This window comes from Myxine glutinosa, chromosome 6 (genome assembly GCF_964187855.1).
Source record: "Myxine glutinosa chromosome 6, kmMyxGlut1.1, whole genome shotgun sequence".
NCBI classification, from domain to species: Eukaryota; Metazoa; Chordata; class Myxini; order Myxiniformes; family Myxinidae; genus Myxine; species Myxine glutinosa.
This window is the reverse complement of record NC_136266.1, coordinates 150706560-150733416: the sequence shown is the minus strand read 5'-3', so window position 1 is coordinate 150733416 and position 26857 is coordinate 150706560. Positions and strand designations below refer to the sequence as shown.

At 45.3% G+C, this 26857-nt stretch overlaps 1 protein-coding gene across 1 annotated transcript in view; it reads left to right on the top strand.

Annotated features, from left to right (window-relative positions):
• Positions 1 to 26857, top strand: part of OBSCN (obscurin, cytoskeletal calmodulin and titin-interacting RhoGEF) — a 377067-nt gene that overhangs the window by 295080 nt on the left and 55130 nt on the right. The window contains exons 70-76 of the mRNA XM_078780751.1: positions 12073 to 12145; positions 13173 to 13217; positions 13875 to 13927; positions 14331 to 14474; positions 19109 to 19251; positions 19523 to 19729; positions 25958 to 26037. Of these exons, the coding sequence (XP_078636877.1) occupies positions 12073 to 12145; positions 13173 to 13217; positions 13875 to 13927; positions 14331 to 14474; positions 19109 to 19251; positions 19523 to 19729; positions 25958 to 26037 (745 nt within the window). The remainder of the gene's footprint in view (positions 1 to 12072; positions 12146 to 13172; positions 13218 to 13874; positions 13928 to 14330; positions 14475 to 19108; positions 19252 to 19522; positions 19730 to 25957; positions 26038 to 26857) is intronic.

Sequence of the window (26857 nt, the reverse complement as noted above, 5' to 3'; positions counted from 1 at the left end):
TGCGGGTTGTTCTGTGCCAGCGGCTGGATGCGTCCAGCACTCGGTGCAGGGAAGGAGGTTTACCCAGGCCGAGATCCCACGCACCATCTCGGCACGGAGCCATCCCATGGCTCGATCTCGGCTTGCCGGACTGCCTCAACAAAAAGTGGTCGCCATGACGCCCCTTTCTATCGGGCTGCCCGCTCCGCCTAGTGGAGCACGGACGCGGCCGTTCAAAGCGAGGCCCGGCACGCACCGAGGGCCCGATTCGGCTATAAGTCGTTCTAAACTCTACCCCGTCTAACGTCGATGCTTCACCTGGACGCTTACACCCCGCAGCCCGTTCCTTGCTCACACATCCAGCCGTGCCCATGCTCCTCGTACCTTTCCTTACACACCCAGGTACCCTCATTCCACTCACAGCCTTGGTCACACACGTGACCACCGAACACTTTGGCACACATTCGTTGGTCGCACACCTCACCAAAACACCGCTTCGCACCCCCTCCTCGGTCACCTCCTCTGTGACAATCACAGGTGTGCTCTCATTCGCACACCCAACCACGTGCCTCACCACCAACTCCAGCGTGCATTCCCACTCACGCTCTACCATTCCAGGTGTGCATCCTTCCATCCCAGGTGTACATCCTCGCTCACCTGTCACAACTAACTCACGCTCCATGTCACTCTCACTACTTTCACCTCCATTCCTGACAGCGCACTCACCCTTACTCTTGACAGCGCACTCTTTCCTCATGCACCTGTCCGTCACACACCTTTCTCGCGCACACTCTCCCGTCACACCCTCTGTAACACTCACCACAGGTGTGCATTCTTCCTTGCCTTTGACAGCGCACTCTTTCCCCATGCACCTGTCCGTCACACAACTTCCTCGCGCACACTCTCCCGTCACACCCTCTGTAACACTCACCACAGGTGTGCATTCTTCCTTGCCTTTGACAGCGCACTCTTTCCCCATGCACCTGTCCGTCACACACCTTCCTCGCGCACACTCTCCCGTCACACCCTCTGTAACACTCACCCACGGCCTCTCACGAACACACGGGTCCATCTCGACCCCCAAGCTTATTAAATCCCCTGGCGCATCATACGCACGACCATATTGGTCACCACTTACACCGGGTCCTCTTTCTCTTCGCTTCTCCTCCATCACCTGCGAATCCCTCATCCGGTTAATGAGCACATCATCACGATCCGAACACAGACTTTGGACCAATTCTTTTACTTCCTCCTTTATCTCTTTCTTATCCTCTCTCCGTCGCTTCTTAATTTCGCTCACCCCTTCTTCCACTTCTTCTAATTTTTGCTTCATCTCCTTCATCTCTTCGTGCGCCCCTTTAAGTTCTTCCTCTAACTCCACTTTATTTTTTTCTATGTGCTCCCGCACCTCCCGCTCTTTAACCTCCATTACCTCTACCACCTTGTCCATTTTCCTCGTCAGGTCCTCATGTACCGTCTGACACTCTTTTTTAATTACCCCTACGTCCTTTTTCATCTCCTTCTGTGTCGATTTTAAACCCTCTATTACCGCTGTGTTCTTCTTTACCTGGTCCCCCAACTCCTTTTGTCCCACTGTCAGTTGTTCTACTCCCAGCGTCAACTCCTCTATACCACCTTGCAATTTTACAGTCCCCTTTCTCACCTCTTTCTCCATGCGCTCCTTACAGTGCCTCACCTCCTCGCGCACTCCTCCGACCTCCTCACTCACTCCTCTTCTGATCTCCTCTCCCATCACTTGCATCTCCTGCCCAGATGCCACCCTCATCTGCTCCATTTCCTCCCTGTGAGCATCCAGTTTGGTTTCTACCCCCATTCTGACCCCCTCTATCTGCTGCCCCATTTGGTTAACTTCCCTTTCCGCTTGGTCCCTCATGTCCCTCAATTTGCCTTCCATTCTGTTTTCTAACCCCTCTAACCCAGTTTTCACTCCCTCTATCTGATTCTCCTGGGCAGCCATTCTATTTTCTACCCCCTCTAACCCAGTTTTCACTTCTTTTATCCCATTGTCTAACCCCTCAAAATTTTTGTCTACCTTCTCACCAGTACTCCTCGCTTCGTCCCTCATTACCCCCATTTCGTTTCCCATTTGTCCCATACTGCTTTTCAAACCTCTAATTTGGTCTCCCAATTGCTCACCCATTTGTTCCATAAGGGCCCTCATTTGCAACATAAAAAGGTTCGGATCCAGCAGGGGCGCTGCCACGGTCGCGGGCGCGGTGATCAGCGAGGCGCCATTTTGCGCTCCCGCAATGTCGGGCACAACGACGCTATTTTGTGCGTCTGCTACCCTCGCTGCTTCGCTCTCCTCCTGTCCCTCATGTCCCTCAATTTGGTCCTGGACCGACCCTGCCTCACTCTCCCCTAGCGGACCCCAGCTGTCTTGGTCTGCCATAGCGCGACTTTCAAAATTTGGGTTTTTATACAACAAAACAAATTTCGGCCGTTATAATTTCGTCGAGCGCAGTAAACGCGCTCTGAATCGATTCTCCCTCCCTGGTTTGGGCCTAACAACGCGCGGGAAACGCGCTCCGAATCGATTCTAATTGTTACAAATTTGGGCCTAATAAATTTAGTCCCGGGTTCGAATTCCACTCCTCGACACCAATTGTTACAGACGTGGCTTAGATGTTATTTACCGAGCGGTTTTGGTATGACCACGTCTGCACAAGTTACCCGATTATACCCGAAGGTTGACTAATCGCGCTACGCTAGGTCAATAAAGGCAATAAAGGAAAAGGACACACGGCTGGGATTAAAATGACGACACCAGGGATACGGTTCTCAAGACCTCCGGAGGAGATTATATTCGTGCGGAAGGTCAGATTACAGGGACGAGAGGTACAGCATAGAAAGACAAGCACTTAGACACACTCTTATATTATTCCCAACAGACGACAGATTAACGGGACAAAAGGCTGACTCACACGGGGTTTGATGGCTAGGAAAGCGGGTATCGATGGCTCAAGGTGCACTCTTGGCTCAAGGACAGGGTCGACCCGGTCCGGTCTAGAGATGCGGGGAGGTCGCAGCGCTCGGATGGCGTCTTGTCTGCTCAAGCTGGGGGCGCATCTGACGTCACGTCCGCTACGTGGCCGCGTATATCCGGCGGGGAGTGACACGCCCTCGGCTCGTTAGCTCCGCCTCGTGGAATCGGCACGTTGCTTCTCATTGGGTGCGTGCGGGGGGGGGGTTACCGGCTCCGCCCCTGACGAGGAGCTGACAAGGAGCCCCTTCGTGGTAACCCCGTGGAGCGCATGGTCTGGAGCGCATCGTCTGGAGCGCATTGTCGATGGCGGCGAACCGAGCCGGTGGGAGGACACACACTCCCCCCCGCGCAGCGCCCCTCTGTTGTTGTAGACGGGGAAGAAGATGGGAGGAGGTACGGGAAAGGTCCTAAACTCACTACTGGTGCCATATAATCACATTCTGGTGCAACGAAGAGTCATAATTAATGGAAACGAGTCCTTAACTGACATAGACTAAGAATAACTAGCAAGATGTCCGAAAGTTGTCTACGTGTGATGCGGTGGACCTGGGCACGACATTTAATGGGGGAAAAAGGGGAAGGTCGGCTCTACTGATTGTTGTTTACAGACAATGGGACTAGGGAATGGGGGATTGGGGATAGTTGGGGAGTATTGGGGAAAATAGGGGAATATTTACAAGCGGATATGGAGGCCAAATTCCATATTCGCAACAATATATATATATATATATATATATATATATATATATATATATATATATATATATATATATATATATATATATATATATATATATATATATATATATATATATATAGTCTATATATACAGTCGGACCCCTCTATTCGTGGGGGATACGTTCCTGGAAAATCCGCGAATAGCGAAACTCGTGAATAGCGGGGCATTGTTTCAATGGAAAAAGGGGAGATTTGTTCCCGAGTCGCGAAAATCCACGAATAGAGAGGAACAAACCGCGAACGGCGAGGCAAAATCTGCAAATGGTGACGCAAATCCAGAGAATGTTAACGATAATCTGTGAATGTCCATGAAAGACCCAGAAATGGCAAGACAAAACCCGCGAATGTCAACAAAACCCCGCGGAGGTCGATTAAAATCCCGCGAAGGTCAATGAAAATCCACGATGGTCCATAAAAATCCCGTGAATGTATGCCACGGCATTGTTTCAATGGAGAAAGGGGGATACTTTTAGGTTCCTAACTGTTCCTGATTCATAGAGGAAATTTTTATTAAGTTTAAAATGTTTTCGACCGCAAATGCACATGATTACAGTTTCACAAAAAATGCTTCCCAAAAAAAAAACCACAACATCCGCTACAGCACCATTTCCAATTTATTGAAGGAATGCACTTACAGTTTATGAAAAGCGCTTAACCATACTGTCCCGTGAAAGAAAAAAAAAACACAACACCATCATGTATTGTTTAAAATTTTTATTTTACAAACACATGCAACTTTCAAATGATGATTATGATGGTGATGAATTAAAATCCAATGAATTCCTTGAACTATGTGGATGACTCAAATGATAGTCCTGCAATGTCCTGCACCAAGGGAAAGGCAGGACAGGCAAGAGAGGCAGCAGTTGAGGGTGTTTGTGAGGACGCTGGTGAGGACACTGAGAGGGCGGCAAGAGAGGAGGGTTGCTGGTGGTGGTGTTGAGGTGGAGGGAGCAGGGCTGAAGAAATGGGTAAGGTAGAGCTGCCTGGCAGATTACCATGGGTTTCGATGCAGCTCTTTGTAGGGGAGAAGCAAATCATCCAAGCTCCTCTTGAACTTGAGGTACCTCTCCATGACTGAGTCAGCATCTTCCAACTTGTCGACAAGCACCCGCATGCCATGCAGCAACTCACCCAGGAACTGGACTGTGAGGTTAGACCTCGGCACCTCTTCCTCATCACTGCCTGCCTCCTCCTCCTCCTCCTCGGAAACCATTATAATGGCCTCCAACTCCTCCTCTGTGAGGTTGTCGCCATGTGAGGCAACGAGATCCTCCAACTCCTCAGGCTGCATGTCATCAAATCCTTCCCCTCCCAACTGCCATGCCAACCCGACAATCACATGCCTCTCCTCAGTGTTATCAGGAAAGCCAGTAAAGTTTCTGCCTGCCTGTGGCCACAGGTTGTGTCAGCACGCGTTGATGGTGGAGGCTCTCACCTCATCCAGCGACTCCTTGATGGCGCCGATGCAGTGGGCAATATTGAAATCCTTCCAACACTGCCTGATGATGAGCCCTGGGTCGGACTCCATTGCATCCAAAATGCGGCGAAAGGTGCGACGGGTGTAATATGTTTTAAACGTTGAAATCGCACCTTGGTCGAGTGACTGGATGAGTGAGGTGGTGTTGGGCGGCAGGTAGATCACCTCGACATTCGGGTGAGCCACATCCAGGTTCGCAGGGTGGCGAGGAGCATTGTCCAGGAGCAAGAGAACCTTGAACGCAGGGTTTTTGCCCACCATGTACCTCTCCACCTGAGGGACGAAACAATTATGGAACCAGTCCAGGAAGATTGCTGCCATCACCCAGGCTTTCCTGTTGGCCCTCCAAAACACAGGCGGAGCTTGCTTGTTCTTGCCCTTGAGAGCACCAGGGTTCAGGGAACGGTACAACATCATGGGTTTCAGCATGAGGTGCCCTTTTGTGTTTGCACAGAAAAGAAGAGATACCCAGTCCTTGGCAGCCTTGAATCCCGATGCTGTCTCCTCACGCTTTGAGATGAAAGTTCTCGTGGGCATCTTTTTCCAGAAGAGGCCAGTCTTGTCAGCATTGACACCTGCTCTGTGAGGTATCCCTTCTTTTCGATCAGCCTCGCGAGTTGAGCAGGGAATGCTTTTGCCGCTCCTTGCAACGATTGAACCAGCCCTTGCTTGCAGTGAATGAAGTCGCGCTGCTTGTGTACCATCATCGCTCGGCGCATCACTCGTGCTGGCAATACCCACGCTAGACAGATGATCGTAAATTTGTTTGGACTTTTCGCGAATGAAGTCCACCCAAAGGCGTACTTTTCTGCACGTTGTCCTCGATCCATATGCTGAGAGCCTTCTCCATCCTTTCTATGTGGACATCCTGTACATGGGTGACCACCTTTGTACTCGATACAGCGCTCGCTGAAATAGTCACGAATCGCCTTCTCGTTCTTCCGTATGTAGCGAACAGTGGATTCGTTGATGCCATAATGCCTGCCAACAGAGGCCACACTCTCTTATCTCAAAAGCCGGTCGAGCAACTCCACTTTCTGGATAAGGCTCATGACTTTCTTCTGCCTCTTGGTAGTCGACGCATCTCTGGCACTGGTCTTGCGCTTGGGAGCCATAATTGAATGATGAGCAGAGCAAGTCAAAAACACAGGTCAAAGCAACAGGACGAGAACAATGATCAAGAGCGAGGACAGTCTGTACTATATGTAGGATTGCGAGCATTGTGGGTATTGAGCCTTTCTGCTAATTTCAATAATAGATTTAATGAAGCATTTGCATTATATAACTCGCGGAGGATGACATGTTTTCATCGCTGATGGAACATCCCCCGAAGCGTTTTCATTGTGTAATATCTCTGATGATGCTTTACCGTAAATTACAGACTGTAATCGATTCAATGAAGCGTTTGCATTCTATAATTCGCGGAGGATGACTTGTGGGATATCCCGCGAATATCTCAATTATCGTCCAGGTAAAATTTGCGGCCGCAAAAGCGATGAAAACGCATATGACACAGCAGGTCATGCTCGCAGTTCGTAGATGTTTTTTTTGCGTTTGTCCAACATCTTTATACATGTTTTTTTTTTTTTTTTTTTGTATACAGGATCGAGGCTCGTGAAAGAGCTCACATTTATCACACAAAAAATCAAAACAGACACACAAAGTATATAATAAGGGGAGCGGTAGACAAGATGGGGAGAGAAGGGGAAGCACACAAACACAACATTTGAGAGCAGGGACATCGGGAGATCTGTGGGAGGGAGAGGGCTTTGGGGGAGGAGGCGTGGGAAGGGGGGGGATGGGAGAAGTATAAAACACAAGGATACTGCAAGAACTTCCAAGAAAGAAGTTGGTATCTCAAAAAAGTGGATCTGGGGTGAAATTAGCGGGGGTAGAAAAGATCAAGCTTTTGGATGGGGGAAGATAAGAGATGATGGTGAACAGCTGTTTTAAAGACCTGGAGGGAGGTGTGGGATTGAACAGAGTGAGGGAGTTTGTTCCAGAGGCGGGAGAAAAGAGGAATGAAGGAGTGGAGGTGAGCAGAGAGTCTTGATTTTGGCAGTTTAACCATGAGAAGGTTGCAGGCAGATCTTGTGCGACCTGTAGGAATATTTGGGGGACAGAGCCCAGAGAGAGCTGGGGGAGCAAGGCTGGAGAGGAGTCAGTGGAAGACAGAAAGACTAGGTGAAAGATGGGTTTCATAAATGTCAAGCTAGCGGCTTGTGAATTTTTTTTTGTGCCCTTGAAAAACCGCGAATTCGTGGAACATGGCCGCGAAAACCCCCCCAAAAACGTGAATTTGCGGGACATTTTTCTGCGAATGGAGAAATATGTCACATTTTATCAACCGCGCATACGTGGATTCCGCGAATAGCAGAACCATGAATCGCTGGATCCGACTGTATCTATATATCTATATGTTGTCCTGTCCGTAGCTAGTTAAGACCAGCCTTGGATGAATAGCCGAAACAGTTTTTACTCCTGAGGTGAGCAGCCGAATATATGGCGGTTATTTCACACACGCAAGATGGAAAGGATGCAAGACGTTTCGCTGAACGATAAAATACCTGTTTATTACCGAAACCACAAACAAAAAAACACGACAGTAAATTCAACAATAGAGATTTAATGAAAATAAATCAAGGAATAAAAATGAAAGGTGAGGTAAACGAAATTTCTCTACTGTGAGATGTCGACACACCCACTGATTCACACCACAGATACAGGGTAAAGATAAAATAAAATGTCCCTTTTTAGTGCACTTAGCTCATCCAACGAGTTATTTTGGTGAGGTCGGCAGTGCAAGGTGACGACGGCCGACAAAAGGCCCACGCGTCGAAGCTCCCCAAAATGATGGCGGCACCGTGCGTCTAACGCCTAGGCGTAAAGCAAGTAGTCAAGATGGCCTCTTTTGATTCCTTAGCCTGGCAAGCACAACGCGACCCCAGGACCCACCACGAGCCCAGCAGTCACCAAAACCTCCTCACACCGGCACTGCAAGAGTTCCACCAGCTCTCCTCAAAAGGCGCACCAACACAACCAAAAATGGTCAGCGTCTTGTCCGATCTCAGACGACCTCGTCCTCTTCACTCGGGGGTTTTTTTGTTTTTTTTTGGATACAAGAACGAGGCTCATGTAAGAGCTAACATTAATCACAAAACGACAAATTGACACATAAAACATAAGATAAAGGGAGCGGGAGACAAGATGGGGAGAGAGAGAGAGAGGGAAGCACACAAGTACAACATTTGAGAGCAGGGAGATCTGTGGGAGGGAGAGGGCTTGCGGGGAGGAGGCACGGGAAGGGGGGGGGGGGGGGTGGGAGAGGTATAAAACACATGGACACTGCGAGGACTTCCAGGAAAGAAGTCGGAATTTCACAAAAGTGGATCTGGGGTGAATTAACGGGGGTAGAAAAGATCAAGGTTTTGGATGGGGGAAGATAAGAGATGGTGGTGAACAGCTGTTTTAAAGACCTGGAGGGAGTAGTGGGAGTGAATATAGTGAGGGAGTTTGTTCCAGAGGTGGGAGAAAAGAGGAATGAAAGAGTGAAGGTGAATAGAGAGTCTTGATTTTGGCAGTTTCATCATAAGAGGGTTGCTGGCAGATCTTGTGCGACCTGTAGGAATATTTGGGGGACAGAGCACAGAGAGAGCTGGGGGAGCAAGGCTGGAGAGGAGTCGGTACAAGACAGAAAGACCGCCAACCTGCCTGCGCTGAGTGAGTGAAAGGTCCTCGGAGTTAGGTTCATCGCAGGAGATTCCAATGATTCTGAAAACTTTGGCTTCAACAGCGTGAAGCCGAGCTAGGTGTGAGGCAGGAGCACCGGCCCAGAGGGGAGAACAGAAATCCATTGAACTGCGGATGAAAGCCTTGTATGTAGTGAGGAGCTCAGGTGTGCCAAGGAAGGACTTCACACGACGGAGGATGCCCAGTCTGTGACTGGCTTTGGAGGCCAGCTTGGAAATGTGGTTTTCCCAGGAAAGTTCATGGCAGATAGTGAGACCCGAAAGCTTGAGTGACAGAATATCTTGGAGAGGATTGTTCAGAGAGTAGATGGGAGGTTTATCCAGTTGGTCTTTTCGGAGAGACATAGTGAGAGTGTGAGATTTGTAAGGATCGAAAGACATGTTCCACTTGTTTGACCAGTCTGTGATTTTGTCCAGGTCTGCAGAGAGTGAGGAGACTGCAGACTGCCGATCTGAGGGATGAGGAATGGAGCGGCAGAGAGTGGAGTCATCAGCCAAGAGATAGAGAGGATTTTCCAGAGAGTCAGAGAGATCTATGATGAAGACCAGAAAAAGCACAGGGCCCAGAACACTGCCTTGGGGATCTCCAGCCTGAACAGGAAGGGGAGTTGAGAGAAATCCATTCAAGGCCACACATTGACTACGACCAGAGAGGAAGTCCACAAGCCAAGCGTGGAGATTTCCATGGACACCATAGGAGGAGAGTTTGGAGAGCAGAGCTAGGTGCCAGACCGTATCAAAGGTATGTGATATGTCAAGGGAGACAGCTCTGGTTTCCTGTTGGCATTAAGGACCTCCATCCATTGTTGAGACAGCAGAAGCAGCATGTCCAGAATGGAATGACCTGGTCTGAATCCAAATTGATGATCCGAGATCAAGCCATTGGAGAAGAGGTCGGATTTGATGTCAGAAGCGATGATTGATTCCATGACCTTGCTGATTATTGGGGGTAGGCTGATTGGTCTGTAGTTGCAAGGATCTGTTTTTGCACCTTTTTGTGTAAAGTGGTGATGTTGGCTGATTTCCAAGTTGATGGCAGATGACCTTGAGCAAAAGAGAGGGTGAAGAGAACAGAGAGAGGGTGAGATCGAGCGGCAGAGCAGGATTTTAGGACCCGTGGGCTGATGCAGTCTGGTCCAGTTGCAGAATCAGAGTCGAGGTTTGACAAAAACTTCTCCACCTTGCCAGGAGAGAAGGACACAGAGTCCAGGAGCAGCTGCGTTCGACTGGGAAAGGTGGGTGCAGAGAGAGATGGTTTCGGGACACAAGATTTTGAGGCAAACACAGAGTTGAGGCATTCGGCTTTTTCATGTGCGGTGTCAGCTGTGTAGCCATTTGATGTAAGGGAAGGGATGGAAGGGGAACAACCACCAGAAACAGATTTGACCAGACACCACCAGGATTTGGAGGAGGGAGACAGGTTTGAGAGTTCAGTCATGTGTGTAGACAGATATTGTTTCCTGGCTCTCCTGAGGGTGGAGACATACTTGTTTCAGGCTTTGCGAAAGGAAATGAGATTTCCTTCCGTTGGATTTGCTTTCCAGGAGACGAAGGCAAGTTGTTTCTGGGCAACAGCCAAACCACAAGATTCCGTGTACCATGGACGGGAGGAAGGGTATGACAACTGAAGACGAGATGGGATAAATCTGCACATGAGAGAGAGCAATTCACTTTGAAAGAATTCCCAGGACGAGTTGATGTCAGAGGCGATAGAGATGGGAGACCAGTCCAGATGATTTATGGCTGCCTGAAGACCATGCCAGTCAGCCTGAGTGAAATGCCAGACTCATTGGCACTTGAGGAGGCTCTCTGAGAATGGCCAGAGGGATGTCCACTTTAACAAGAAAATTATCAGAAGAACCGATTGTAGCAGAAGAAGAGCATCAGACATTTGCAGGGAAGTTAGATTACAGAGGGAAAGCACTGACTGGGGGAAATTATCCTAAATCCCTACCATTAATTAGCACTGCTTCACCCCCCATGTGAAGAACATTTAAACAACCTTGAGTTACAGTTTTCCGACATCAGTATATCGAGATTTCTCCTATGCATCACATGGCACATGCTATAAATTCTACAATCCTACCTTTCCTATGTGATGCTTTTACCTACCCCCCACAAACGTAACTATATGTATGTGTGTGTGTATATATATATATGCATGTATGTTTTCTTTGTGATCCTGAAAATTATCTCGAAAAAAAACTAATATCTAAGTCGTGTGATGTCACTTTAATTCGTCTGATTGAAGTTGTCGTGCAACACAAGTTGAGTTTGGTAAACAATACGAGTTCTCTTACAAGTAATTTAAACTCAGGAGGAGGCCATTGGGCCCACCAAAGCCTGGCCATTGTTGAAGGTGTCAGAAATGGTGTATAATCTATATTACTCGTATGAAAGGAGCAGTGTCTGGCTGTCTGTTTGTCATGTTATAACTTGAGAACGGATTAACGGATTTCAATAAATCGGGCAACTCCCAGGAGTGTTTGTGATCCAATTTAAATCTTTTTTATGAGTACATTGACACGCGTGTCAAAACTGTAAATGCCAACACCTGTTGGTTATCCCTGCATGGAGACCAAGATCTCCTCGGAATCCTTTTTTTTTTGTTCCCCCTTAGATGAGCCATCGCAGCAAAGATTGGTATTTCCGTCAGCGAAGGGACGGGTCTTATATTATTGTGAACATAAAGTGAGCAATCCTGTCTCTGCTTAATCAAATCTAGTCTCAGTGTTCATGTTTAGTCTCACATCTTATATTCACGATTTTAAGTAGTTTGATAATTTTGTAACCATTATATCATTGTGACATCTTCGCAATGTCATGTTGTGTTTTACATCTGTGTGGCCATGTATCATTGTCACAGATTATATTTGTGATCTTGCTTCCTGGTGTGACCTCTGTGTGACCCCTGTATTCTTTGTCATTGTCAAATCTCATCTTCACAACCTCTCATTTTATGTGACCGATGTTTGACCTTTGTGTCATTCTCACATATACGGTACTTGTATTATAGATCTTGCGTCTTTTGATCTCTTTTTCAGACTTCTATCATTGTTCTCATATTATTTTCACAAAATCTGATTGTCTTTGTCCTTTGTGCGATATCTGTGTTCCAGTTCACGAGATGGAGCCTAAACCCGAGGATTTGTCAAGAGTCAAGGAGCAACTGATTGCATCATACCTGCATGGGTGAGGCAATGTTGAGTCGGTGTGTCCTTGGGTGGTGTGTGTCCAGCCTGACCAACTTCCAAATTCCTGCCACATTTAGTCGAACGTCAGGCCTGGCCAACCGTTTCATGAAAGACTTCGGCTAAAAGTATTCCCTGGCCATCCCAGAAGAACGTGGGAATAATTGGGGACATCAAAGAAGTAGTATTAGTAATAGTGGTAGTAGTCGTTGTTTTCGTCGTATGTGTAATAGTAATCGTAAGAGCAATCGAAATAAGAAAATACAAGAAACTTTGACGCATGAGGACTCCAATGGGCCTATCATGCCGGCACATCCATGTACTACTCTATCCCCAATGCAGGCACCTATCTAATTCCTATTTAAACGTGTCCGCTGTTTCTGCTGCCACTACCTTTCCAGCGAGACCGTTCCATGCATTAAGTACCCTCTGAGTAAAAGACCCCGACATTACTACCATCTTAACTCTCTTCGTTACTCTCGGCCTCCGGCCCCTGTTCTATTGTGCTGAACAATTCGTCTGCACTTATTTTTTGTCAATAATCTTCATTATCTTAAACATCTTTATCATATCCCCTCATAATCACCTTCTTTTTTGCCTTTCTTCACAATACTGTAAAAAGTCCTGTTGCCTTCAGCCGTTCCTCATGACTTGGTAGTAGTAAATTTAAATGTCTTGGCAATGGCTGACTACAAGGAAGTCTTGTATTCTCTTTGTCACCGTGTTCATCTCAAACCCATATAAAATGTTTTTTTCCTGTTGTTTGAAAGAATGTGTGTACCTGTGTGTGTTCTTTACAAATTCCAATTTAATTTATATACTTTTTATTTAACTGCTGATGTTCAACCTGCAAAGGTAAAAACGTTGGAGTATTTACCTTCGTGCTTTTTTTCTTATTCTTAGTTTAAAGAATCAACGTTTTTTCCACTAAACTTTTTGTGGTACATTTATAGTATAAAAATAATATAATACCAACATCCGATGATTGTTTGAACATCATGATGATTGTTTGAACATCTGTATTGCAGTTCTGCTGAAGGGGAAGCTGAGTGGTTGCCTGAACTGGGGCACGGGTAAGGAAAAGATGACAAACAGAAATATTTTGTATCTGATCGACAAATAAATAAGTAAAACACTTTCTTTAACTGTGAAATACCTTTGCTTCCCTTGCGTTAATTTGTAGAAAAATACTCTAACAGTCCACTGTATAAATAATTTTTACCTATAAAAGGCAAAAATCTCTCTGTTTGTATGTGTTCTATGCACGGCCACATCTTTTAAGTTACAAACTCCAAACTCGGGGTACAAATACAACTTTGTGTGGGGGTAACATAGACTATGTGGCCGTAGCGGGTGTGGCGGGTCAGAGGGGGCGGTGGAGGCATAAAATTATCTATATAAATGTATACCATATAGCGCCACCTGGTGGTGGTGGCAGAGGGTGTTAAAGTTTCCTTTTTTACCTGGGCAACGCTGAGGTTAATGCACTCTTCACACAGGTAAATTTGTCCTTCTCCCCTCCCTCTCCCTTCCACCCTGCGCCTCCCCACCCCTTCACTTCCCCCTCCTCTTCCCCTCCCATCCCCCAAACTCCCTCCCCATTTCCCATTCCCCCGAGCAACGCCAGGTTCTTCAGCTAGTTATACATATAATAGACCTCAGTCATTGCTGTGTAAATTACAAATATTTTTCGATTGTTTCCAATTTTCTACCTCATTGTTTCTCTGTAGAAGACTCCTCGAAGAAATTTCTGTTCCATCTCCAGAACCGGAACCAGATGCCGGTAATATTTCATCTTGTTTGTTTTCTGGTGTAAACAATGTTGCTCAACAATGCTCAGGAAGGCATGTATGATATAAAAGGCCATTCTTCCAAAAACAAGATGATCAACTTAAGATTGATGAAAGACATTAATGCAAAGTCGCATCAACTTGAGTCATCAACCTTCAGGAAATAGTGGTATTGAAATTTGCAGTTTCTTCTTTTAAAATCAAGGTTAAAAAATCCATTTGAGAATGGACTAGTAACATCCAAGGATTTATGGGTAAAATAAGTGGCTGAGGTTTATTTATTTTTAATTCAGGAATAATTCAACCTTTGCATGTTTGAGAATGTCATTCATAAGTGACGTTTGCTCATTCATTTGGGGAAATATCCAGCTATAAATGTGCCTTTTCCATTTACAGAACCAATTCATGTTGAAGAACATGAGAAAGAGGGCCAGGCAGAAAAGGAATTTTCTATATCTGGCTCGTATGTCCTCTCCAAAGATATCCTGCACAGGCTCACTTCACAGATCTCTGAGATTGTCTCAAGTCAAGTTTCTCAAGGTATGTCTCCATCGTATGACAGCTGCATGATCAATGAGTGTTCAGGTGACTATGACATGGGTCATAATAAAATAGAAGTATAAACACGATAAACGCAAGTCTTCACAATACACGATTTTCGAAATAACGTAATCTGCCCCAGATTGCTCAGCATGCATGCGCAGAAACCCCCTACTAACAAAGTAAATTGGAGCAGCCTGGACATCGTCCATGCCTCCCAGATAAGGACTGTAGAATGAAACAATGAAATAAACTTTAAAGAAGCCAAAAGTATGTACGATAAACGTACGCCTGCGACCTGTGAAATGCGTATCTGCGAGAAACGGTCTGCACAACAAAACAGTTGGGGAACTTCCTGATCAACTCGTCCAAAAAGCTGATATGTTGCTGTCTGTACCACAAAAACTACCACTGATATGCACCCGTGAAAGGCCGAAGGTTTGTTGATGTTGTCGTGTCCGTAGCTAGTTAACAACAGCCTTGGACGGATGAACCGAACCAGCCTTAACTCCCGAGGCGACCTCCCAATTATGCCAGTTATTGTGCGTGTGAGATGGAAGAGACACGAAGCATTTAACTTCACGAACACAAAGGTTTATTCTGAAACCCAACCTAAATGCGACAACAAAAATGCAACAATAATGATTGATAATCAAATAAGGCGTGGAATGAAAATACGAAAATATAGCTGAGGTAAAGTGCTAACTTAAGGATCCTCGCATACGGACACAAACACGCACACAGGGAGAGGTAAGAAAATAAAATTAACGGTCCTGCTCTTAGCTGTGGCCCCAAAATGGATCCATCCTGTTTAAAGTCGACAGTTGTCGAAGCCTGAAGCCACACACACGGGAAGGCTGGAACGATAATGGTGGCCAAAAGCCGCACGTCTGGAGGTGCCCGGGATTCAGGTGAGCAGGGAAGACCGCCCTCTTTCTCTGGGCTGTAAGTTCCACAATCCCTCGGTGATAATAAATCCTCCTTTTTGGTAAAGGGAAGCATGCCCACAACAAAAACTTTCTCTTCAAAAAACATAATGTCCTCTTTTTCTGCTGCTTGTACTCTCCTCACCCTCCTTCAACCAAAAACCCAAGCTTCTTCCTCGACGAGCTCGCCTACGTCATAAAGTGCGTCACTCTGGCGGCGTGGCCTGCCGGCCTTGTCCCCCTGCCCACTGTACCACGGTCGCTCCACCTCTCTTGGGCTGGTCTTTTGCCACAAGTGTCCAAGGAGCATGAATCACTTGACCGGGTCCTGCTTTGCTTGGCCGGCAGTTGTTATAATTTTAGGGATGCCACAGAGGGTATCACGTACAGGGGAAATTAACCTTAAACCCTACTTTAATTAGCACGGCATCATCCCCTGTATGATGCACATCAAAACAACCTTAAGCTTCATTTCCCCTGCTTATGTACATCGAAATGCTCCTACACGTCACACGGTCCATGCTATTTCTATACAATTCTACCTTTCCTACTGTATTCTCGTATCTACCCCCATAAACATTCCAATATTTCTCGTATTCCTATATTTCTGTGAGTCCGATTTGCATTCGGGAACAGAACAAGTATGATTAACCAATTATGAAATTTCCGCTCTTTCATTTAAATGAAAATCATGTTTAAAAGACAATTTAAAAAAACCAGATTTAGTGCGTGTGAGTAGTTAAGTGCCCCGGGAAGCTGAACCGAGTCAGGGTGCACAAAAGGCCATCCCTCACTTTGAAAGACCTGTATTGGTAATCTGACCATCCACACCTCCTCCAGGATGCACGCATTCTTCCAGGAACTCCCCCCTGGAAGAACTCCCAAAATACATGTATACTGCCCTCTTTCTGGAATTTTCTCTTCCTCATGGATGCCAACCTGTGGTGATTGTCTGTGCTCTTATATCCATTTAAATGTTGTACGTGCAGCAAGGAAGCAGCACGTTCCAGTTGTTTTAAAGTATTTGGTATGACCTGACTGGGTTTTGAACCGCCGACCTCCCGGACTCAGAGAGGACGTTCCATCCATTACACCACCGAGTCTGGTTTAACATTTAAAAAATTCAAAGTCAGCTTCAGCTCTTTCTTAGAAATGCCAATCTATTAAAATTGCTGAAACATTCAGGAAGTATGAATATGGGGCAACTGTTTGCACTTTGCACGCTGTGCCATTTTCAGAGGCCGCCCAAGCGAGCCCAGGTGAGGGATAGTAATATCCGTGTCTAATCCCAATGAATCCTTGTCGATGCAGATAGCTGTTAATGATTCAAAACACCTGTGAGAAGGATACCTGGCACAAGGTAGACATCCTGATGCTCTCCTAAATTTCCGATGCTAAATGCTTCCCATTCCTTCCTGTCATGGTTATCGTCATTCTTTTGTTGTGCCTCAAATCTGATAAATGCCATCCAGTTAGTCATGGGGACAGCTCCCTTTGTAGTTAGCAGCTGAAGTTAGTCGCCACTAAAAAATTTGAAGGATTTGGGAATGAGAGAATATCCTTCTCAACCTGAATGAGGTTTTTACCACTAATCTATAGCTGTCCTCAAATATGGCTTTGATAGATCTACCTCGCTCATCGCTGTCAGGATATTCTTTATAAATAAAATAATTGCTTGAAATCTCACTTGGAAAGCCTTTTGTTTCCAGGATCCATCTGATAAAGAGATGCAAGTGATAACTTGAAAGGATTGTGGAAAATGATGGATATGTATTTGGGATTTCTAATATTCCAATATACTGTATTGCATCCACCGTGGAATGCTCCTCAAGACTTCCATTTTTTTGATACAATGTCGAGGTTCATGGAAGAGTGGAAACATCAAATGATCTCTTACCTTGTCCTGAAAGAGACATGACGAGGATGTAGACCTTTGGAAATCGAGCGTTCTTCATGGAAATGCTCTCAACTATGGATCTCACGTATGGTTAATATATGGTTAATATTCATATGGTTAATAACATATGGTATATGGTTAATATTCCAACAGCTTCAACCGACCATTATGGTTTTTAAACATCACTTGAAATCTCACCTTTTTACAGGTGCTTTTTCTTGATTTTTATTATTCCTTTTTAATATTTCTTTGCGAAGTGCTTTGAGATTTTCCTTTAATTGAATTGATTGTTTGATTTAATGGGGGTTTTTTTTTTTAATATTTCATTTCAGTTTTCAATCACTTACATCTGTGTGACTCTTCCTGCCCTCTTTATCCGTCTGTCCTCCCCTGGGCGGCCCAGGTTACACGCTTTCTTCTATAATTACACACCTGGTTACCCTCCCCAATAATTACCTGAATGCTCACCTCTATTCCTTCATCTCTCTAATCTCTCGTCTGTGGAGCCAAATCCCCATCTGTTGTCTTGTGCCCCTACCTCCAGTCCTTCCAGAGTGCTGCCCACATTATATTGTGCTTTCTCTCATACACACCCATTCCCCTCATTGACCCCCCCCCCCCTCCCTCCCTCTCCTCTCATCCCTCCCCTTTCCTTTCTGCCATTCATCCATGACTTATGTGTGATGTCTTTGTGTGCATGCTCCCGTTTGATCCACCCTCAATCTGTGAACCTGCTGTCCTCTTTTGTTGAGTTCCTCCATTAGCCTGGATTTCTGTGGACAAAATAAATTAATTCTCTAAACGACATTCACTATTTATCCAGCGATGTTCCTGCAAATGGAAATGGAAGTCGTTTGAGCAGTCACGGGTTTGAGTCGGTAATCCTGTCAACTTTGAATGCTTTCAATTTATTTTTGACCTATTTGATATAAGACAGCTGACCATAAGTTAAAAGTTTGAGATTCAACCTTGGCAGACCGAGTCTTTATCTTTTTTTAGAGACATGCTTTTTTTATGGCTCTGCCGACGAAGTCGCCGGAGACATTGTGTTCGGTTGTCCGTCCGTCTGTTTGTGCATCTGTGATAGATTTTCGTTGCCATGATAACTTAAGAATGGCTGAAGGGATCCAAGTCAAAGATGGTACAAGTATGTATAATGATGAACTGATTAGATGATGGGGTCAAAGGTCAGAGATCATGCCAAGTAAAAATGTTCATGTTTATCGAGGAAGGACACTGTCATACATGTTGAAATATCACCAGGTGGGTTGACTCAGCCTGACATCCTTCCAAGGTTGGCAAAATGAGTACCAGCTTACTGGTAACAGGGGCACTGCATCGCTGGCCCAGCCACGCTTCCATAAAATGATGCGACTAGCAGCCACAGGCTGCATACGAAACAACAACAGCAGCCAACTGGTATGGCGACAGTTGAAATAATTAAAGATTAAGAATATTGTTGGACCAGCAATTTAATAGGTTGTCCATGTTAGTGGAAAGGGAGGTGAATATGGAATCCTAATCACAAGGAGGAAGATATATGATGCTGATGGGAATATCAATTGGAATATATGTAGAGCAATGTGAACCTCGATGTGGGTATTCCAAAGACTCTCAACATTGGTTTATCTTTTGTGGTTTTCATTTTTTTTCCTCTTGGTTTTTTTTTTCCTGTACAAGGTTGAGGCTCATGGAAGAGGAAGAGTTTTTCTGTCACCTGCCGCTAGTCCTTTATGCTTCTTTATTTCTTCAAACACTGTTCCCCCATGACCAAGATTATCTCACCCATGATATACTCCTTCTCTCCTTAGTGACGTTGAAGATACCTGGGGGTGATGGTAGTGATGATGATCAACAAACTCTGACACACTCTCCAAGACGTGTCCGCTCCCATCCTCCATCGGTGCTCATTGAGACACCATCCGGTTCTGATGAGGGAGAGTCTGAGGGAGAGGTTGGTACCCTTGTTGCATTGAGATAAAGTGTCGACCTTGTTCAGCTTTGTACAATGTTTTAATGGCTGGAAGCAAGATGGTGGTGTTGTCACACCCGTAGTTTTATTCACTGGTGTTGTGAGGTTTGTTAGCTGCTAGTTCAATGAACGTGACAGGTAGAAGTGTGTCTGGGCCTGCTTGTAATCCGTTTATTGATCCAGTCTGTAAAATTGCACAAAATTGATCAGCTTCAGATAAATTGACCTACTTTTTTGTGCTTTAATACCTCAGAGTTATGATATCTACACGGCCATGGCTGACTACACTCCACCAGGCCTACCTTCTGACTCAGACTTCTTAGCTTTGAAGATAGGTCAATACGTGGAGGTATTGGACAGCGCACACCCACTGCGCTGGCTTGTACGTACCAAGCCTACCAAGACGACCCCATCCCGACAAGGCTGGGCTTCTCCCGCATTTCTACAGAAGAAGTCCCGAGTAAGCTTTAAGCCTTCATCACCTGAAGGACGTTGTTGGTTGTTGTTTTTTCTTTGTTGTTGTAGCTTGTGTGTCTTTCTATTATATTTAATACGAGCAGAAGTACCTGGCGTTGCCGGGCGGGGGAGAGGGGGATAGGGGGGTATGGGGGGAGGGGATAGGGCAGGAAGGGGGGAGGAGGGGAAGGGGGGAGAGGGGGGAAGGGAGAAAGTGGGGAGGGGAGAAGGGAGGGTGGGGAGGATGGGGGGGGGGGAAGAGGTGAAGGGGATGAGGAGGGGGAGGAGGAGGAAGGGGTGGAAGGGGGTTCATCACCTTTTCGATAAATATATGCTGGTGAATGTGGCGTTCATCACGTTTCTGAGTTAAGTGTGATGCCGAACAGGAAGAAGAAGAAGAAGAAGCTGTACTACCAACTTCGTACACTTCCGGAATTGTTTGATTTATTTGTGTTCAAATGTCTGGTGATTGTTTTGTATTTATTTATGCGAATGAGTACTTGTATATAACTGTCATTAATTTTAAAAGGCTTAGGCACTATCGAGTGATTTTGTTTTTATCCTCCAAAAAAACGAACTTTTTTTTCAGAAAAAAGAATTTTCTTTGCCTAAAGCACTCCCAGGCACTCACTGATGAACCTCTGAAAGTTTGATGAAAATCCCTTCAGCCATTTCTGAGAAAAATGGCGACACACAGACAGACCAACAGCTCTCTTATATGGTAGACTAGCAAGAGTAACCGTCCCCAGTGATGTTAAAATCAAGCGAAAGTATGCACCCTCCCAGTGACGGGAGAAGTTGAAGTTGATCTATCAAATTAAATTATTTGATGGACTTTAAAAAGGTTAATTGCGTTTAGTAAGGGCATTTTATGAGATATTTCACAAATCTGTTAACTAAATTGTTACCAAAAAATTTCTTCACCAATATGTTTGTAAAGGTGTGTAATAACATGTGTTAAAATGTTGAAGTTCAACTCCCATGGGAAACCCAGAAAAAAAGCTGTTGAATTCGGGTACCGAAAAATTATTTTCGAGAATTTTTATTTTTTAAATCGGCCCTTAAGTAACTTATGAGGGGTCAAATAAGGGTTTTTCATGATTCTGAGTTGATTGTTAACATTTATATTTTCACTTTTACATTTACACACAAAGTAGCTTTTATTTCACATACATATATAATACTCAAGAGTTATTTCTCATTCACAATGTCAGAAGTTTCAACAGTCATTGTCTCTGTCTTCTTCAGACTCAACAACATCATGACTGCAGTTTCTGCATGTAATGCCATTACAGACTCCACAGGCCGAGATGCACGTGACCCCATTCTTCTTGCAGCTGCATCGCCGGTTGCTGCAATCTCCATGACAATTACAGCTCGTGAACTGCAATAGCTCCTCAGGAGCCGTGGGGTCCAGTGTTGGAACTGGCTCATACCCATGCACACCTATTGTCCATCCATAGTCACTGGGGTTCAGAGACATGCTCTGTAGAAGGATCCAGTCCAGATCTTGTGGCCAGATCTTTGTGGCCAGAAAAACTGTTTCTCATTCTTCCTCTGCTCAGTCCACCTTGTGACTTGGCTGCCTTCATTAATGTCTGCTCAATGCAAATGTCACACCATGTGCCGGACCACTCATGACTTGAGTAACGGACAACGTGGTTCCCGTGGGCAGTGAGACATTCTAAGGTGTCTTTGTAAGCAGGCAAAGTTTCTAGTTCCTTCATGAGTTGACAGTACAGCCGTGCGCCCTTGGCATACTGATGATGGCCTGCAGCGGCAAAGATGTGAAGCATCTTGGTAACAATGCAGGACAGATGCCCATTGTGGTCTGCAAGTCGCTCGGTTCTGATAAAGACCTTGATCACATCTACCATGTGGTGGTACTCCACCCAGAGTGCAGGTGTTCTTCCTCCTTTTGCGAGTCGTTTGAAGGTTTCTTCAAACCTTTGCTCAAACACCGGCACTACTGGGTCTGAGTGTCTGGCTCCCATCTTCCCATCAGTCACCTTCTCCATGAAGGTCTTCATGTTACCACGCTCCTCCTCAGTGAAGGCAAGTTTCATGATGTGTTGATAGATGGCTGCATCGATGAGGAGGTGAACACGGATTGCCTTGTCAAAACATCCTCCATCCATGATGTGGTTGGCTGTCGTACTTCCAGGATAGATCAACTGGATCACATCTAGTAGTCCAGAATCTTCCATGATGTTACCCATTGATCCAAGATAAGACTTCAGCAGGTGAAAACCACCCAACCTTGGAATGACGGGTAGATTTGCCTGCTTTATTATATTCACAGCCTTCAGCCAAATCGGAAGATCAAAGGTCACTATAGCGACCCCAGCGTGCCGTATGCACTCTTTCAGAGTGGTGAAGATGGTGTTGAGGTCATTAGGGTCTCCTTCAATAACTGGGAGGAACTCGATCTGTGTGCTCTGCTTTGCATCATTAGCATGGATTCTCTTCATCCAGCCATTCCAGTTGGAGTGTGGGAACTCAGGATCGTTGGCTTTGATCACCCACCCCGCTGCCCAGAGTGTGTCACCTGGAGTGAGGAGTGGCTGATCATGAGCCAGGGAGGAGGAAAGCTCAGCGAGGGGGAGAAACATGATCGCGTTCGTTCCTATCTGTTTCCTGTTCGTAAATGGAATAATCTTTACTTCAGTTCCTCTCAGGATCTTAGCTTTGTCGAGTGCCTTCAACTTCACCCGGGGGAAAGCTGCTGTTGTCTGTGGATCTGGCAAAGGTGGTGCCGGAGAGGTGACTTCGATCCAACCCATTGAGTGAAAGGGAGTGTTTCCGTGAATAGAGACAATGTTTAAATCTATATTGTCTCCAACAAACTGAGTGACTGCATTGTTTGTTTCCCCAACCTCCATAAAGACCACCTGATCATTACTTGACAATTCACTTTCACTGGCTGGCACTTTGGCTGTCATCACTGATTGTTCCTCAAGCGCAGCATCAACCGCAACCTCATCATTGATCTGTTCATCGGTTTCCTCCACAATGGTGTCAAGAGTGCCAGAAGTATCTGGAACATCATCTCCACTCCTACTATTAAGGAAGCAGTATTTGTAGTTTTGTGTCTCCGTGTAAGACTCAGTGTATCCCAGCCGGTGGAACTTGTTGAGCATCCATTTTGACCCAAATCTATGATCAAGTTGTATGGCAAGCCCCATTTGGTGTGGCAATACTCCAGACCGAGGTCGACAGGCCTTAATAAAATTCTGCCCCCAAACGGCAACTCTTTCGTCTGTCTTGACAATCGGTCTCAAGAACATCTGAAGGCTTGCAGGAACAAGTGTCAGCTGACTATCGATGTCAGTCATACTGTGTGTGGTGGGGTATGACTTTGGACCTAAATCAATCAAGGCAATATCATTGGATATGAACTTGAGTGCCGTCTTTATGATCTGAGTCTTCTCATCTCCATGGTCAAGATTAGCATGATGCCCTCGCAGAATATTGTCGGTGCCATCTTTGAGACAGAGTACATCTGCCCTTCTTTCCTGTGTTGTGAAATACAAGGTGTCTTCGTATTTCTCTAGAAGTTTTATCTTTAGCCAATGCTTTGAATAAGAAAGGCTCTTCTCTGGTGACTGATCAACCTCCTGCAGCTTTTCATGGACTTGGTCCATGTTCATTACCCCATGCTCTAATTCTGAGTCTAACCATTCGCAGAATTCAATAAAAACTGCCTCTCGCTCCTCATCAATACTCCTCTGTCCTCTCTTCCTTTTTCCTTCCTCATCAGTCTTGGACAAACTGTCACCTCTCGCAAACATAAGTTTGCATCGCAAATGGTACAGTGTTTCTTCTGCTACCAAGTCGTTGATCCCTTCCAGGCGTCCAGTGACTTCAGTGCCCCAGTCATCCCCGCGACTCCGTGCTGTCTTCAGCAAGCTTGCCTTCAGTGTATCTGCAGTCAAATTATCTGGCACTCTGTATTTCTTTCTAGCTTGTGCTGGATTATTTTTGTAGAGCTGGGCTGGTTGGTTGCAAAGAATGCATACATCCTTATACAGGAGGTCAACTGACTGTGATCTTCTAGAACTGCAGCCAGTTGATGAACTGAACTCACAAGTAGTGCGTCTTCTCTTCAACTTTGATGTATCTTTCTCTGCCTTTGATGCTTGAGCTGACTTCTTGGTGGTTGCAACAAAGTTGTTGTACAGATCATTTTTACACTTCTGGTGGTACCTCAGTTTTCCTTCCTTTTGAGCCTCCTTCATACGTTCCACAACAGTAACATTTTCGACAGTTTCTGCTTGTTTCAATAAAGTTGAGTATCCCTTTGGAGTTGCCTGTATGAGCCTTTCAGCTGGTGTATCCGAGCATGCACAGATGAAGCAATTGAGCACAGGTGGAGTAACGTCTTCATCCATATTGCTAGACTCCATGTCCTGCAAAGTAGAAAATGAGATATATTTAGAAATTATTTTTCCACAAAGGAGTGTCTGTGGTGAAATATAAATGTTAACAATCAACTCGGAATCATGAAAACCCCTTATTTGACCCCTCATAAGTTACTTAAGGGCCGATTAAAAAAAATAAAAATTCTCGAAAATAATTTTTCGGTACCCGAATTCAACAGCTTTTTTTCTGGGTTTCCCACGGGAGTTGACCTTCAACATTTTAACACATGTTATTACACACCTTTACAAACATATTGGTGAAGAAAATTTTTGGTAACAATTTAGTTAACAGATTTTCATATGTTTCCCTTACTAGTTGCACTCTTGATTTCACTCAAGCCAAAGCTCTGAGCTACTTATGCTGCCCACCACAAACTGGTGGTGCAACATCTGGTGGTGGAGGTTGAGGGAGTGCGCGTGCATGTTCGAGAGAAAGCATGCATGAGTCTTTCCAGTTAAGGGGGGAGAGACAGAGACAGAGCAAAGAAGCAAATGAAGGCTCCACAAAGTTTTAAAATCGATTTAACACATAATTGATCTTGGTAGAATAATTAGAAGTCCTCACGCAGAGAAAAACATCAATAAAATAGCCCTTTTTATATTTTATATGTGGTCTAGGCTTATGGAAGAGCTAGGACACAGAAGAGATCAGGATACTACATAATAAACGGAACAGCAGGAGAAATGGGAAATGTCAACAACAGAGCAGAGGAAGAAATAGATGGAGACGGACAAACAAGGTATGTAGGTAATGATGACTGATGAGAGTAGGGGAGAACGCACGGAGGGACAAGATGGATACATAAGCAACATTTTGGGAGGGGTCGGGGTAGTTTAACAGGTGTAGAAAAGATCATGGCTTTGGGAGGGGGTGACCTGAGAGGATGGTGAACAGCTGTCTTTAAGTCCCGGAGGGAAGAATGAGATCGAAGGGAGGAATAAATGAGTGGAGGTGAGCAGTGGTTCTGGATTTAGGCAGTTTCACTATGGCAGGGGGGTGCTGGTGGGCTGCGTACATCCTTCAGATACTTGGGGGGGGGGGTGAGGGGGGCAAAGCACGGAGAGGGAAGAGGGTGCAAGACCAGAAATAAGGCGGAAGAAAACAGAGAGACCACCGACCTGTCGGCGATGGCAAAGTGATCGGCCTATAGACTCAGCTTCATCGCGAGAGATTCCAGTTGTTGAAAGCCTTGGTTTCCACGACATCAGGCTGAGCAAGATGTGAAGCAGGTTAGCCAGCCCAGAGATGTGAGGAGTAGTTCTCCATAAAGCTGCAGATGATAGCTTTTCAGTGGATAGGGCCTCAGGTGTGCCAAGGAAGGACTTTGAATGACGGAGGATGCCCAGTCGGCGCCTGGCTTTGCAGGTCAACTTTTAAATGTGGTTTGCCTAAGAGAGAACATAGTTCATTGTGAGACCCAAGGGTTTGAGTGACTGAACCTCTTCGAGACAGTTGTTGAGAAAGTAGATGAGAGGGTTTGCTGTACGATCCTTTCAGAGAGAGAGAGAGAGAGAGAGAGAGAGAGTGAGATGAGTGTGAGTGTGTGGGATTTCTCAGGACTGAAAGACATGTTGCAAGTGTTTGACCAGGTTGTGATGTTGTCAAGATCTCTTGATCACATATCTCCCTGCAGCAAAAAAAAAGATATATAATTTTTTTTATATATACTGTATATATATAGGTAAGTCACAGGTGATCACTAATATCTAGTTAATTATTGAACTAATGGGCTTTGTAATGGAGTTTGGAGCGAATATACCGTAAGCCAATGAAAAGCAGGACGAATACAATTTCTTATTTGTCTCTACAGGTCCCTATTGACATTGGCTTGGATGAGTGGGGAGTACCTGGTGAAGCAGCAGCACCTCAAGATAAAGATAAACATTTCAGGTGAACATTCTCAATATTGTCATCAGGTGTGATCCTTATCTTGTATCGTCACCTATGAGAAACAAAATCACAGCTTTCAATGCCTTGAAACAACGATTTCAACAACAAACAAACAAACAAACAATAAAACAAAACAATAACAAACAACGTTACTTTCGGTAAACAACGATTTCGACTTGGTTTGCGATAAAGATAAAGTTAATTGGTGACTGAATTGGTGACCACAAAACCCTGTGCAATACTTGCTGCAAAGGTAACATGTACCCAAGCAAGGTGGATGTGTCGTGGGCACCCCCTATTGGTCAGTCTCCCTGCAAGAAGTGCTGGTGTGCTACAGGTGTTCATGGTTACCATTCCACTTCAGAGACACTAGAGGTCGGTATATACTCCCTCATGGGATGACATGTCGGTTCACTTTTTTGAGGGAATTCACTCCATCTGATTATGGACAGTGGTCCCAAACATTTATGGCATGACCATGCATTCTGACCTTGTGCATGAGGTATGACCACAAGACGACAATCCATCTTCCCCTGAGTGCAGCTAGGAAGGTGTGCGGCTTGTCGAGTACATAGATGGAGCATATATGTATAATATGACAATACATTGTCCAACCCACAGCAACATCGTGACATCACGATCACGATCGAAGTGCTATACTGTGACCCTAAAGGGCATCTCAAAGTATAAACCAAGACTTAATTGAGGGCAACGGTTGAATATACCACAAGTAGAGAAAGTAGCACAGCGACAGACATGTTTCACGTGTGTGCATGCACGAGTACACGTGCACATATACATACGTAACTCAATGGTGTAA